General features: G+C 39.4%; 1 protein-coding gene across 7 annotated transcripts in view; it reads left to right on the top strand.

Annotated features, from left to right (window-relative positions):
* LOC127651421 (muscleblind-like protein 2a) overlaps nt 1-16,567 on the top strand; it is a 149,677-nt gene that overhangs the window by 34,585 nt on the left and 98,525 nt on the right. For all 7 annotated transcript variants that reach the window (XM_052137232.1, XM_052137229.1, XM_052137230.1 and 4 more), the window contains exon 2: nt 2,327-3,047. In XM_052137232.1, coding sequence (XP_051993192.1) covers nt 2,874-3,047 — 174 coding nt within the window. In that variant the 5' untranslated portion in view covers nt 2,327-2,873. The remainder of the gene's footprint in view (nt 1-2,326; nt 3,048-16,567) is intronic.

Raw genomic sequence — 16,567 nt, 5'->3', positions numbered from 1 at the left:
AATATTCTTGATGCAACATAACGCTTGCCAGCCCCAGTCAGCTGTGCGCTTTGTACTATGTGAAAGAGACCCCAGCACATACACACACAAATATACGCACTTACCGTATAACAACACGTGTCAAACTCGCTTCATTTCAAGTGCCCTGCGAGCTAAGCTGAAACGTAGGATGGCAGGGGATCACAATGTTTCACTGAACAATCTGTTAGTGCTTTCCTTGTGAATATAATTGAGCCTTCCCTGTCAACTGTATGTTTTGGAGTGTATTTTTCTCACTTAAAAAGTGGAATGAAACAGATGACACGAGGGCAGAGCAGGTGCTGTGATTCACGGACAGTTCTCAACCGCACAGACTGTTTTAAATGAGCTTGTGAAGCAGTGAGATGCACGGCAGAGAATGCAAAACGTGTTTGAATGTTGTACAGAATTGTCTGTTGCAAAACTCTTATGTCTTATGTGATGAAAATAACATTTAAAACAAACATCCCCTACATTCTAAACGGCACTGACAAAGAAAACATAAATTAGTAGGCTTTTCAATTCACTGATCACAATGCTTAAAAAATGTACCATGGATTTATTGTAGTAACACTAATTGTACTGTATTGTCTATGGTAGTTGTGGCTGAAAAACTTTCTAAATGTATTTAGACTGCTGTTTATTCATTACAAAAAATGCCATAGTTCTTTATATAGAAACCATAGTTACTAACCATGGTTGTGTGGAGCAATGGTTACCATTAACTATTACAAATATCAATGTTAATACTATGGAAGAACTATGATGCATTTTCATAATTATGGACCAAGCTATCAGTTTTTCATCTGTGTAAAATCTGTACTCTTGTAATGCTGTCTGATTGTACGAAAGTGTTTGTTGTTTTGTTTGCCTTCAGAAATGACACGACTAGTTTAATTAGTAGGAACCTGATGAAAAGAATCTGTAAAGAAGACCCAACCTAGTCACACTGTCAGAATTAAATTTAGCCATATACAAATTACGTGTTTATTTTTTTCCACAGATGATTCTGTTGTTAATATCATAATTTGAATCTGCATCCCAACCTCAAAATCAATGCTGTACTGTCAAATGTGCATAACATGTAATATTATTTGCATGGGTTCTACCAAAGCAGGTGCTGGTTCTACATTTTCAACAGGCCCTTTGAGGGCACAAATAAACCCTGATGTGGCCCAGGCTGAAATTGAGTTTGACACCCTTGTTTTAATATATTCTTCGTACAACACACGTTAATAAGGGTCCGGCGTTGCGGGTGCCATCACAACAGCACTGGTTCTGAAAAAAATCATGGGGAAATTTTTATATCAATTAATCCTGTAACTCAGCACTAAAAGTTTATTACACATGATTCAAAGGTTTAACAAGTATACATTTTAGTAGCACACAGTAGTTATTGTTCGGCACTGTTCGTCATTACACTGCAACGGGAAACTTAAATGGCAGCTGCAGATTTTTACTGCCCTGTTTCATCTGCGTCACCCCCACCCATACCCTCTCCTCCTGTCCCGTAGTTTGCAAAAGAAAATATTTCCAGATGTTCCAAGAAAAGACCACTCCAAGAAAAGACCACTATTTCAGCAGCAAGGTTTGTGAAACGTTCAGAAGTCATGCCAGAGGCTGTGTATTATTTCAGTGTTGAGTCTAGCAGTGGTGCTTTTGTTTTAAGCTTTCTCAAAAATCTTCAAATTCTTCAGAATGCTATGGGGTAAAATTCACATCAAATTAACGTGAAATAAAATTTCTATCTATCTATTTGTCTGTCAGTCTTACTGTCTTCGCTGGCACAGTGATTAATTTGAACTGGTTGAGTTTGGTCGAGGTGTTGTGGCACCCATCGCTGACGTAATCGCATCTGGAATACGCATCCGTTAATTTTCTGGCAGTTGGATGGCTGCCAGGAATATTGTGGCACTTCAGATTTTCTATTGGCTAAAGAATCATTAGGCTTTACTCAAAGAGGGCAGAGAGTCTTGAATGATTTTGAGGAGGGGAATGTATCTCTTTTGGTGTCACTGTGTCTCTTTGTTTTGCCGATTTACCAAACTCGACTCTTTGGTCCATTTATACCACTGTTTTCCCCTAAACATGCTCTGTTCTCATGTGATGTGGAATTTCATTCCAGTTTGAATTTATGCCAGAATGTTCCTTAGGCTATATCTTATAGGTGGATGATGTTGGTTGACTGTTTGTCCTTTCTGAGGTGAATGCAAGTTAAGCTGGGACTGCAAATCATATCTATGTGCTAAGCTTCTGCTGACACAATGTCTTACTAAAGTCAAACTTTGTCTTTATTTTATTTTCCTAGGTCTTGGACAGAAGAAAGTGCCTTCTCTGATGACGTCCCTACTTGTACCTGCTTACCACTCAAATCCTACACTGTAAACAACACTAGCTTGGCCTCCAACGTGTCTGGCTCTACATATTTTTCATGCAAAGACTGAGTGCTAGAGACCACAGTTAAATATATCAGACTTGCCAAAGCACAAGGAAACAACACTCTTTATACATTCACAACACTGGGCTTGCCATAAAGGACATTTGAAGGCAAAGCCATCAGTTCTGCAGATGTCCTTGAGCATGGGACAAGCAAAAACCAGTGTTTTGCACATGGGACTAAATTACTGATAAATAACTTGGCAGAGATTGACAGCTTCACTGATAGCAGCCATCTCCCATGCTATAGCCAAAGGAGGTTTGAATGTGACAACTCTATTTAAAGGTCCCCACCAACAAACTATAACAACACGCAACTTGAATCTGATGGTCTTTAAATTATTTGAGCCTAAATCAAAACTATCCCTGACACCTTATAGCAAAGCAGCCTACATATTCTGTTTCAGCTCAGCTTTGCTATGGCTTTAAGCATTGGTTCGATGCGAGACACAAAATGGCTCACTCTCGAGGTGTGCCGACAGTTTCAGAGGGGAACGTGCTCGCGTAGTGATGAAGAATGCAAATTCGCACACCCACCCAAGAGCTGCCAGGTGGAGAATGGAAGGGTGATTGCCTGCTTTGACTCGCTGAAGGTAAGGCTAAAAGCTAGTGTGACATTTCCGGGGGTTTGTTTTTTTTATCAGCATTGCAAATCAAATAGAAGGGCATTGGAAGTAGTGCTTGGGTTGCACTCTATATGTTCTTTAATTTGCTTGGGCTTAGTTTTTTATTTTAAATGTTTTGTTCATAATATGAACTGTCGTATAATATTGGTCATGTATAACACACATAAAGCATGAAATTTAAATAAGTTTGCAAAAACATTGCTTTGCATCATCTTTTATGTCAACACTTCCCTTCCAGTTTTACAACTTGGGTGTGATCTTGAATTCCGAATTTCCCACTGGTAAATACACTGGTAAATTTGCTTGTTCATTCATGTGCTCGGAATTGTAAATATGAATATTTCTTGCTGCATCCTTTTTTGTGAAAAACAAAACTGTCCCTTTAACTTTGATAAAATTACTATAATGCACAGCCTTTTGTGATTTTATTATATTGCTGTTGCCATCATTTTATAAAAGCAAAAAAACACCTATGTTCAATAGTAAATAATAACAATAAAAAAATTTTTACACCATGTAATATCGTTTTTTTAACCTAACTTTAAGCTGTTTACGGTTGCCAAGGTATTAAGCCCATTAAGGGCACTTAAAGGTATAGTTCACCCAAAAATGAAAATTCACCCTCCTAGTATCCCAGATGTGTATGACTTTCTTTCTTCTGCAGAACACAAATGAAGATTTTTAGAGAAATATCTCCACTCTGTAGGTCCATATGTACAAAATTTTGAAGCACCAAAATCCACATAAAGAGAGTGGTTAAATCCATTTGTTCAGACATAGTATGATAGCTGTGGGTGAGAAACAGATCAATATTGAAGTCATTTCTTATCATAATTTCTCCTCTATGCATGAAGAATGTGACTCACCAAAAACAGAAGAAGGTGAAAGTGAATTAAAAAGGACTTAAAAATGTATCTGTTTCTCATCCACACTTATCAAATCGCTTCAGAAGATATGGATTTAACCACCAGTCATCTGGAGTACTTTTATGTTGCCTTTACATGGCTTTTGGAGCTTCAAAGTTTTGGCACCCTTTCACTTATGGTCCTACAGAGCTGAAATATTCTTCTAAAAATCTTCATTTGTAGGTTAAAGAAAGTCATACACATCTGGGATGGCATGAGGGTGAGTGAATGACGAGAGAATTTTCATTTTTGTGTGAACTAACCCTTTAAACACTAGAGAAATCTATGATGGATTTTTTGCACATGTAAATAGTCAGATCTGTTTGAAACTATGCTTAAAAAACAACTAATTTGATTTTTGAAAGCATTGGACCTGACTTTCTGAAAGTTTTATTTATTTTTTCCAAATTCAGTTTTCTATTTAATTTTTTCTGAATTCCATATTTTAAAGTTTAATTAAATTTATCATCAAAAGGGTGTCTAATACAATTAAATAAAAAACATTTAATATAGTTATTTTTGTCAAATGAAGTATGTTTTGTGAGCGAAGCTGAGAGCGTTTTCAATTAATTCCTATGAAAGCAGAGCGTCATGCTCGCAAGGTGAATCGAAGGATTAGCAGCGGTGTGGAGCAAGCTCTCTCCTAGCGCTGTGAGCGCTTTTGAGCAGATTTCGTCTGCCCCAGTGGAAACGCAGCCTGAGAAAGCCGAACTGCTTGTGTTTTGCGACACGCAGTAAATATAGAAAATTCCTCAAAAGCTTATCGTGGATTTTCGTTACCATGATATGTATCGATATCGTTTTATCATCCAGCCCTAAGTAATAGTAATATGTTTCTGTTGCTATTTCCTTTTTTTTTTACTTTTTGTGCTGCTGGCAAATAGCTTGTTTAGTGCAGCACTCTTAAATTAGAGTGCATGTGTCAGCTCTGCCACACTGCATACTGCACACTTCAAATAAAGCTGACCTATAGACTGAAAGGGCAGAGCGGATCTCTCATCCAGGTGATTTTATACCTCTGCCTCTAATGTTACCATGACACGTCCTTCATTTATACGGCGTAGCTGGAGGTCCCACAAAAGTCTGTTCTTTTTTTGGATGAGCAAGAACCCTTTTAAGTTTTAAGCGACTATGTATATGACATAACAGCATAGCAACATGCTAAATTCCACATCAGTGGTCAGTGCATTTTTCAATCTAGTTGTGATTAATAATAATACATTTATTAAATATTTTTGACCTTTATCAAATTGCTGTTGCCACAGTTTTATAAAAGCAATAAACCACAAGAGACTGTTTCTGTTGATTCTGGTGTGGTGTGGAGCGCGATGTGCTTGTAGTAATATCACTGAAATGCACAACCTCTGGTGGATTATTTCTGTAATAAAAAGATTACAGAGATTACACATTTTAAGTGGTTTTTGATGCCACAAAGGTGATCTTTGGTCATGTGGTGAACAATACAGCAGCCTGCATGTTTTAATGCAGCATAGTGTCTTGGAAACAGTGCACGGGTGACATTGACAAATGCGCAGTTAAACTGGAGCAGGTAATTTATCTAATGGGAATAATATGGGAATAATAGACTTAAGACTGCACTTACCTTCATGTGCACTGCAGTCCCTGCCTTTTATAAAAATAATCAAAGGCTTACACAGCTCAGGTGTTTATCTCACAAATTAGGCAAGGTCACTATGTAGGTCACTGTCAAAGGATCGTGTTACAAGCCCTTGAGGCAACAAGGCATACGGGTGATATAAATTCAGTGAACTTGTGAGGTAACCTTGCTTGTTTTCTTGGCCTTGGTGCTGAAGAGTGTGTCATGAAGCTAAATATTTTTAAGATGCATTAGGGTTGCACGATTATAGCAAAAAACATAATTGGCAATTATTGCCCTTGATATTGTAATTGCAATTATTAATGTCAATTAAAATATTACATTACTGTGACATCACAAAGTAAGCATGTGCGGTTTTTCAGAGTACACCATTTCAATGGAGCTGCACTCCAGTTTCTTTTAAGCATTAAATATTGTAATAAAGTTTGTTAATGTTAGGCCAAATAAAAATGATTTTTAATGGATATCTATGGTATAGAATAAAAAAATTATAAATTACTGCTTCTATTTTTAGTCCACGTACAGTAAATAATATGGCATATTCAATATTCAAACGTATTAACAGACGATTTAAATCGACCATGTTTCTGCATTCAGTAAGCCCTTTGGTGGCAAGACAGGATGCCATTCATCCTGTTAGATCTTCAGTGGTGATATTGCTCATGTTAGATCATCGTTAGATCATTTTTGGCCTCAGTGGTTGCAATTTGGAAATTAAAAACAGTCATTTGTGATCGGTTTAATCTACCAATACCAGCTGCGTGCAAAGTAGGCATATTAGAACAGACGCAATAACAATGACGGTGATTCCTGAAATGTTATTCATGCCATATTCTTTATGTTGGCTACACCTCCTAAACAAATGTATTTAAGCTGAATTACTTTATTGCTATTTTGTACAAATCAAATTCACATTTGCCTACTTATTAACATGACAAAACAAAATTGTACACAGAAATCAAGCAATGCGACAAAATGCAAGTTTAAACTGTTTGAGATCTGCATTTCGACGTGAGCTATATAACGCTCAGCACAAAGTTATGCACTCTCGCAAATTATTTAATTAAAAACCAAGCTGTCTAATCATCATAATAAATCATTTTAGTTCCCTTTACAAAAAGCTACACTTTGATGCTGCGCTGCTAAGCGCTACGGGGAACAACTCTAGCTGTGAACCGAGCTGAAATAGTGTGTGTATCACGTCAATGAACATTGACTGGAATTTATAGCCTCAGCTGATGTAATCATTAGATGCACCTGTGGCCAGGCTATAAATGGATACGTCACCAGGTGACGTCATCAGAAACTCGATTCTGTTTCTGTGTGTTTCACAAACCCTGTCAAAACTTTCTTTCCTCTGTTAGAAGTTAGAATCAGTTAGGCAGTGTGCAGTGAACGTTGTTCTCTTTCTCTTCTGTTTCGAAAATATTATATATATATATATTTCTAAAAAGAAAGAAAAAAGAGAGAATGACTGAAAGTCATAAACGGTGCGTGTTCCCTCTTCTCGCTCTATAGCTGAAGACTGACACACATCAGTTTTTGTTGTTTGTTTGGGGGTAAGAGCACGCTGCTCTCACGTTGCAGCAGGGCGGTGCGAGCACTGCGATTTGCTTTAACAGGCAGAGTGCGTCGTGCTTCGCCTGCTTGCTTCCGGGAGTCAGCACTCACAAAAAAAAAAAAAAAAGATCGTTCGTGGGGCTCTTGCATGGATTTGGCTGAGGAGCAAGAGACGGGTTGTTCCCTTTGTCTCACTTTCTCCCCAAACCCAGCTGGTCCTTCAAATGATCTCGCGTTCTGACGCTTCTTCGGATCATGAGGTGGATCGCGATTCTCTTCCCACCTCCGAGCTTTCCGTCCGCGATAGAAAATCTATGGAGGAATTGCTCGATGTTGTTACTCGTGCGGTTGCCAGATTGGACTGGCCACGCAAAAAAGAGACCCCCAAACGCTCCAAATTAGGGGATAGATTTTATCTTCCAGTCGAAGAAAGGGAACGCCTCATGGGTCCCTTCCCTTCTTTGATAACCTCCATGAAGAGCTTTATCGCTCATGGAGAACCCCTAAAAATTAAAATAAATAAATAAAAAAAAATATATATATATTTTCTTCCCGTGTTCACATACCCTCGACGTCATTATATTCGACTATTGTGTGTGCTGAGGCACGGGGTATTCAGTGATGCCGCCGGTCGAAGAGACGCTATGGGCTATCTCTCGCCGGGCTCGGCATCGTCACTTAAGAAGCCCTCTCTCCCCTCAAAGCCTTGTAGGACAACCTCCACTTTAGTGGGAAGGGCTTATCAAGCAGCAGGTCAGGCTGGTGCTGCTCTGCACACTATGCTGTTTTACAGGCGTACCAGGCTGACCTGTTCTGCGCTTGACGAGCAAGCCTCAGACCCGCCTCGGTCCTGACTGAAGGGAGGCTCAAAAGCAAAGTGTGGCGAGTTGTGCTCCTCCTCCCAGGGATTGGAGACATTCTCGCCGCCCTCGCCAGCCCCCGAAGCAAGACCCAAGAGAAAACCCTGATGGTCTTGCGCCTAGATTAGGGGTAGCTCCCTCGGACGGGCGCGTGCTTCACTTCACCCCTCCCGGTACCCCCTCGAAGCCCCTCCATTCCCGCCACCTCTTGGTGTTTCGGGTTGCAGAGGCTTCCGTCAAATTGGGTGTTTTCGCTGTTCCTGCATTTTATTCAGGACGCTGAAACACCGACAACCCCTCAACAGGAAGTGTTAAAATATAATACCCATCTCAGAGATCCTGGCAGCGTGGAAACTTCTGCCAGATATATTCTTTTCTGTGGGTCTTATAAGGGCGTCAGGATTTAATTCACTCGCCGCTTTCCGTGTTTCAACGGCGTGTTCTCACTACCAGTAACCGGATTTCTTTTTTTGTAAAAACAAAAAACTCAATCTTCTGGTTAAAGGGGCCATGGTATGTGTTCCCCTTCCAGAGAGAGAGTTAGGTTATTACACTAAATACTTCCCGTTTCCCATGGAGGGTGAGGGGTGGCGTCTGGCTTAGATCTTAAAGCTTGAACAACCCGTGGGTGTTCAAGTCCAAGATGATGCCTGTCAAGACAGTCGTGTCTCAAGCCCTACAGCTCGTTTGGCTGGTCACCATCGATCTTATGACGCACTTCTATACTTCATATAGAAGTTCTGCCACAACATGGAATGTTCCTGAGGTTCACTTCCGGGGTGAAGTCTTCCAGGGTCAGGTTCTTTCACTCAGCCTAGCCCTTTTTACCCGCACATTCACAATGCATGATGTAGCGTTGGCTCCTTGCGACTCCGGGACATCTGCATTCTGAATTATGTAGACGACTGGCTGATCCTAGCGCAGTTCCAGGAACTGGCAGTTCAGCACAGGGACATCATCTTAGCTCATCTGTTTCTCTGGGGTTGAGGCTCAACGCCAAGAAAAGCGTCCTCTCTCCCACTCAGAACACTGTCTATCGGGGCATCGTATGGAGTTCAATCACAATGCGGGCACAACTGTCTCCCGCTAGTATTGAGTCCATTCAGATCACCCTGAGCAAAGTCAGGCTAGGTCAAGGTTGCACTGTTATCAGTATCAACCATTTCCAGGTCTCAGGGCGAACGCGTCCACGGTGATCCCTCTGGACCTTCTGCTCATGAGACCGTTTTTGTTGTGGCCAAAAGCCAGGGGATTTCTTCCAAGGGCCAAAACCCCTAGGCTAAATAGGGTTACGCGCCTCAGGCTTCGTTCCCTTTCTATGTGGTTCAGACCCCGGTTTTCTGCCTTGGGTCCCACTCTAGGTGCGTCTTGTTGTTGCAGGCTGCTAACGACAGACGCCTCCCTGACGGGCAGGGTAGTGGCCTTAAGTGGTTGTCCAGCTTAAGGGGATAGGAGGGTCGTCAGCTCGGTTGTCACAGTCACTGTCTCGGGTTGATGGCTGTATTTCTGGCCCTGAAATACCTCCTCCTGAGGCTGCCATGTCTTGGTGCGGGTGGACAATACAGCGGTAGCCTCTTACATAAATCATCAAGGAGACCCACGTTCTTGTCAGCTGTATTTCTGACACGTTGGGTACTCCTTAGAGCCCAGGGCAAGCTCCTGTCACTCAGGTCAGTTATATCCCTGGATGCCCGTATATGGGAGCAGATTTACGGTCCAGACAGAAAATACCAACGGGGGAGTTAAGAACTCCACCCTAAGGTAGTAGTTGCCCAGAGTTCGCCTGCAAGGGTTTTTGCCTCTTACTGATAGCACCGCGCTGGCCGAACAGGGCTTGGTTCTCGGAGCTAAATCTCTTCCCTCGACGGCTCGCCTTGGGCGATTCCAAACAGGAAGGATCTTCTATCTCAGGCACAGGGCAATATTTCATCCCTGCCCCAAATTGTGGAATCTTTCATGTTTGGCCCCTAACGGTACCAACTGAGGGACACAGGGCTCTCTCCTGAGGTTATCAAGACCTTTTTAAATGCCAGGCTTTTTCCACTTGGAACAGGTTTGGGTGAGATCTTAGGGCAGAAGAGGACCTCTTCGCCTCTATGAATAGCGCAATGTCTCCTCTACTTCTCCCTGAAATCACCCAGCCCACTTGGGTCTGGACGTTACGACACATACATGACCCAGAATGCGTCTGTATGCGTTTCTTTCCCCGGTTTCTCTACTCCCGGTAGTCTTGGCACTGTTCACCAACAACGGTCTTGCCTCTTATTAATGGCGCTGCGCTGGCCGAACAGGATATGTTTCTCAGAGTTAATTCCTCTCCTCGACGGCTCGCCTTGGGCGATTCCGAACAGGGAGGACCTTCTCATCTTTGGTCTCGAATTAGAAACCTTTCATGTCTGGCCCCTAAGGGTACCGAATGAGGTTCACAGGGTTTTCTCTTGAGGTTATCGAGACCATTTCAAGTGCTAGGGCTCCTCCACTTGGAACTGATCTGGGTAGATTTTACAGGGCAGAAGAGGACCTCTTCACCTCTGTTGATAGCGCAATGTCTCCTCTACTTCTCCCCAAGTCGCCCAGCAACCCCATAGAGGGGCTGATCGTAGTAACGCATTCATAGCACAAATGCACCTGCATGCGTTTCCATCTACTAAAGTTCTTATTACAGAACCAGCTAACTGCCAGTTTGCTTCAGTTCTGGATTTTCTGTAGAAAGAACTGTCAGCGGGCACTTGCCTCGCCACTGCCAGGTTCTATGTGGCCACTGCGGTTTGCCACGGCTTGGTGGGCGGGGTGCCCTCAAAGAGGCATCCTCATTATTTGCCTCTTTGCCTCTTTGAGGATGCCTCAAAGTTTTCTCCGGGCTCTTATGCCCTTGAGTCGACATCTCAGCTCATGCCTGAACAAGTTTGTGATGCGGCAGGCTGGTCCTCTCCGCTCACATTCATCAGTTTTTATGACAAGTTTGTGTTGCGATAGGGTTCTCTTCACACATTCATCAAACTTTATGGGTTAGATGCTTTGCTACTCCGGGCTCTTATGCCCTTGAGGCGACATCTCAGCCCATGCCTAAACAAGTTTGTGATGCGGCAGGTTGGTCCTCTCCGCACACATTCATCAAAATTGAATGGTTTAGATGTTTATGCTACTCCGGGCTCTTATGCCCTTGAGTCGACATCTCAAGCTCATGTCTGAGACCTCAGAGTGTTTTTGTGAGTACACAGCACAACCGTAGGGGTCCGGACAGCCCCAAGTGCGGTGCCGTGGGTATTGCGTTCCCCGTAGCGCTTAGCAGCGCAGCATCAAAGTGAAGCTTTTTGTAAAGGGAATGTCTCGGGTTACATGTGTAACCCTTGTTCCCTGAAAAAAGCGGAACGAGATGCTGCGCTGCTTTGCCGCACTGGGACGTCCCAGGGCTGCTCTTCAAATAGAAGTATCTGACGACACCTGGTGACGTATCCATTTATAGCCTGGCCACAGGTGCATCTAATGATTACATCAGCTGAGGCTATAAATTCCAGTCAATGTTCATTGACGTGATACACACACTATTTCAGCTCGGTTCACAGCTAGAGTTGTTCCCCGTAGCGCTTAGCAGCGCAGCATCTCGTTCCACTTTTTTCAGGGAACAAGGGTTACACATGTAACCCGAGACGTTTTGTCGTGTTGCTCATTTACAGTGTATTTAGTATCTACGTTCAAAGTGAGTGCTGCAGTATGCAATTAATTCAAAATGGTTGCAAAGTGCTTTTCGGTCTTGTTCTATAGCTTCTTTTCGAGTGTCAGGTGATGTTTCTTCAGTATTCATTTTCGTGTGCCACCACGAACAGAGGTGGAACATAAAGCAAGCATCTGGGCATTCGGATGGTTTAAAACTTGCATATTAGGATCAGTTGTAATAACTGATAGGACTGAGGACTAATTTAAGTGGCTCTGATTGGCCACTGCCATTTCTTTGCTCAATGGACATGTTAGTTATTAGTTGGAATACTCAACCGCTGCAAAAATATATTGTAAATAGAAACCATTGATGCAACAGGAGCAGAATTAAATTGAATACTGTAATCATCCGTTTTCACGATTACATAATCGTGGCAGCTATAATCGTAATTTGTTTTTCGATTCATTGTGCAGCCCTAAGATGCTTTGAATTATTGGTTCTTAGGTGTCTGTGCCAACATTTGTTATTTTATCATTGACTTAAAGGTGATTTGCGATGGTTTAAAAGGATTTGCCTCAGTAATCTAAATGGTATTGTTTTGTTTTTCTGCACTAACTACCTTCTGCATTTCAATAGGCCAAGCCTTCTTAATATTAACCCGTGCCCTGGCATGCTCAGGCTTAAAATTTTGCAGTACAAACTTTCATTTATTTTTGGTAATGTTACCCTAGTTCTGCAAATGTATTTTTTGTATGATCAGCTTTTTCTTTTATTCAAAAAGGGGGAATAGTTGAGATAAAGCTTCACAGCTTGCACGTCTTGTGAGAATTGCAATGAAGGTTATGGGTATAAGGGAATTCTCATCACTTCAATCAATTTATGAATCGTTGGTTTTAAAAAATGCACAGACAATAGTAGGTGATACCAGCCATGTTTTATTTCCAATGTATGAGTTGCTGCCATCAGGGAGACGGTATAGAGTCCCACTGTGTAAGAGTAACCGTTACAAAAAAATCCTTTATTCCTCTATCAATTTATATGTTAAATAGCAAGATGCAGTAATGTAGGTCTATAGTTTGTGTGTGCATTTGTTATATATATATATATATATTATGCAGCCTTGAGTCCATTTGTTGTATGTATGTTGTGTATTAATGCAGCTTTGAGTCCAAGACAAATTTCCTGAAAAAGGACAATAAAGTATACAAACAAACAAACAAAGGCCTAGACTGTAATTTGCGATCGACTGACAGTCTATTATGGTAGTCTGTGTCTGTCAGTTGTCTAATGCATTAACAACTGCCTTTGGATAGGATCAGTTTGTGATTGTGTCTTTTAAGTATGCAGAGTGTCTTAATTTTTGTATATCAAGGCAATTTTAACAAGGTTTTTTTTTTTTATTTCTGCTCGCATAAGTACGCTTTTAACCTGTTGATACGCATCCCCTTTTTGAGCACAAACCATGAAAATGACATACCTGAAATTAAATGGTTGTATTTACTGGACCCTTTGGTGTATGAACATAGTTGTAGTATCTTTTGAAAGAAGATACTTTGGGCTTTATTTCCCAAGTTTCCCAGAATTAATATATGTTGTTATTGTTTAAAGTTAGAGAAGCTGAATTTTATAGTAATGGAAATATTTTGTGCTGAACATGTTTTATAATTAAAAAAAAAACAATAATAAAAGTGCCTAGACAATCCAGAAATACAATGATGATCTCAAAGCCACAAGTCTAAAGAAGTTATGTTTCAAATTTGAAGATGATCTAACAAAAAACGAGGTTCCTGCAAGCTTTTTTCTCTATAAAATCGCTGCCGGTATACAGAGTAAAATTAAGGCTCTGCCTTTCAAGACAACACAAAATCTGACTGCACTGCTTGGCTATTATGAATAAAACTACACCCCATTTGTAAAAATAGACTTTGGAGACTGGCTCATTTTGTTTACTAGACTCTAATATATAAGATAATATACAGTTTTACAACATGAATGCTGCTCAGATTGCATTGTTTGTTGAAGAACGATGACGAAGGGTAATTCTTTCAGGCAAGATCTCATGTAAACAATGGAGAATATATCATTATTTCTCAGATGTATCACTTTTATGGACAAAAAGTGCTATTGGATGTTTTTCAATGAACACTTGATATGGACAACTGAGGCAAACTGGATTAATCTGGCGATCACATTTTCATAACAAATTTATGAAGTCCCGTTTTGATATTGCATTTTTTCATTTGTACTCCTGGCACAAATAACTAAATTGCTGTTTCTGGAGTATTGCTATCGTGAAACAGAGATCGGATATCAATGTTGAACCCTTAGACCTTTGACAAGATGTTTAATTTGTTAACATTAATTACATTTATAGATGGTAAATTATATATGCAAGCAGAGGGACATAACTACCACGTGCGGGCGATTGCATATCAACAGGTTAATAGGATGTACGTAATTATTAATTCTCTAATCTCAATAGCATTTTTGGATATTGCGACAAATGTAACAGTTTTCTTTTGACCTTTTTTTGTGGCTTTCATAAGTGTAATACTTTTTAATAGGGGCAACACTTAACAATTAGGTTGTAGGCCTACTCATAACATTAGTTAGCTACATTAGTTAGCATGAAATAGACCTTTATCACAGTCCGCATGTAGTCACATCCGGCTTTGAATAGTTGCGTAACCAAACTTCTGCCCATCGAGTTTTTCTAAATAAATGTAGCCAATTTGGATGCACTTGGCAGTAAACATCAGATGTTTCATTGTTTCTTTGGATTCACCATATGTGTTATCTACCACTTTAATGTGTAATTGTATCTGAGTGAGGCGATTATCAGCACAAAGTTTTCCCAGTTCATGAATAGCTGTGCGTGCTATTCAGCTTACTTCCAGGGGATGAAAGTGCTCAACTCAAGTCCGAAGAGACAGCATTTAAGTGTTTTAATGTCATTGTTTTCATTATTGCAACATGCTCATATCCTGTTTGTAAATATAATACAGTTGTAGACTCTGGAACATTTTAATTTTTATGTTTTATTTACATACTAATGCTCTTTAATGTGTAAAGGAACTCTTGTTTGTATATATTCATGCATTCATCTAATAAAAAAAACATACTTGTTCACATATATCCTGTTTAAAATAATAAAACAACATGACACTGTTTTTCTTTACTTCATCATCCCTGATTAATGATTGTATGGTGAGGTAGGCCAGTTTAGATTAAGTATTTGAGATTAATTGTACATAAAGTAGTCCATAATAATTGGAAATAGACTGCAGTGGAAGTTGTTTTATGCTACTAAGCGAAGTGCGATAAAGGCCTATAACGTTGAACACTTTTTCAGTAGTTATTTATCTTGGTTAATGTTAATTTCAACATGCACAATATAAATATAATATATATATATAATATAATATAAAATATAATATAAATATAAAATCAAATATATATGTTATAGTTTATGTTTGGTTGGACGAAATGACAAAAATCTTTTATCACGATATCACAATTTTATTTCACTGTAACAATATATATTACAATATAGTATCATTTTTATCAACAAAAAAAATCTTTAAAAATTGGTTTATTTATTAAATAACCATATTGTAATGCCTATTTTTTTTTTAAATGTAGTAATTTAAATAATTACTTTATAAATGTAAACTACTTCCTCTTATATATTTTTTCTTTATTTTGGAACTTGACAAACATATTCAGAGTAAAAAATAAAATAAAATTGGTGATGTTCAAAAAGTGGTAATCAACCTTACCACAATGCTACATTTTACATTTCTGTCTGATATTGTTGACTAGTATTATTATTATTATTATTATTATTATTATAAATCTTCATTAGGCTCTTAATGGTTAAAGTCACTTCTGTTCACAATATTTGAATACCTGAAAGCAAAGATGGTTTGACATCATTCCAGCTGAATTTTATTAATGTGATTAGGTGTAGTTTAAAAAATCTGCATGACAGATGAAACATAATTGTTTGCGTATGACTCATTGTTTTAACTGTTTTCTGTCATAGATTGTCATTTAAGTGTTATAACGAATTGAGATTATATTGAATTGTGAACCTTACATCGTATATCGAACCGAATTGTGAGATAACATATCGTCCCATCCCTAGTTAACATAAACTAGAGGTGGGTGATATATCGGTAGACCTGATAAACCGGTAGAAATTTGGCAACGGGTATACATTTTTAATTATTGTCTGTATCAATGTTACACAAATCCACCACCACGTGGCAAGAAATGTGCACCTCTTTCTATTCACGTAACACGTACGTGGTACACATTCTGTTGGAGAAATTGAGGAAGGCAGTGAAGCTTTTTGTAAGACTGAGAGAATTGAAGAAACAGGGTTTTCCAGGTACTGACAAATTCAAATACATTAATCTCACATTCTGAATATGCTTTTTATCAGACACACTAAGCGGTGTTTCATATTATTTTTGCGCACAATATCTCTGAATCATGAAAGCGCGTGCAAGTCCTGCAAGCTTCCAGATTGAGCTCCACAGACACTTGCGCTACTCAGCTCGGTTTCTCTTTATCGTGGCACGGACTTTAAAAATTACGTGGCCCATTTGACTTCTACTAAGTTTTGAGTTTTTACTTAAAAGCAATTATGGAGGAAGTCAACCATGTCAAACGGCGAGAGAGCCTGGCATTCGAACCAACACTGATGAAGAAAATTGTGTTTTATTTGTTTTTTAAATGTTTGCACAAAATGAACATTATAAATTCTTATCAAAGTAAAGTTATTTACAACACAATATACAGTAAATGCTCAAAGTTTAAATAATAAAATAATCACATTTTAACTTTTTTTAAATAAAAATTCTACATTCTTTTAATTAATC

This window comes from Xyrauchen texanus, chromosome 11 (assembly GCF_025860055.1).
Source record: "Xyrauchen texanus isolate HMW12.3.18 chromosome 11, RBS_HiC_50CHRs, whole genome shotgun sequence".
NCBI lineage: Eukaryota > Metazoa > Chordata > Actinopteri > Cypriniformes > Catostomidae > Xyrauchen > Xyrauchen texanus.
This window is presented reverse-complemented; position numbering and strand designations above follow the sequence as displayed.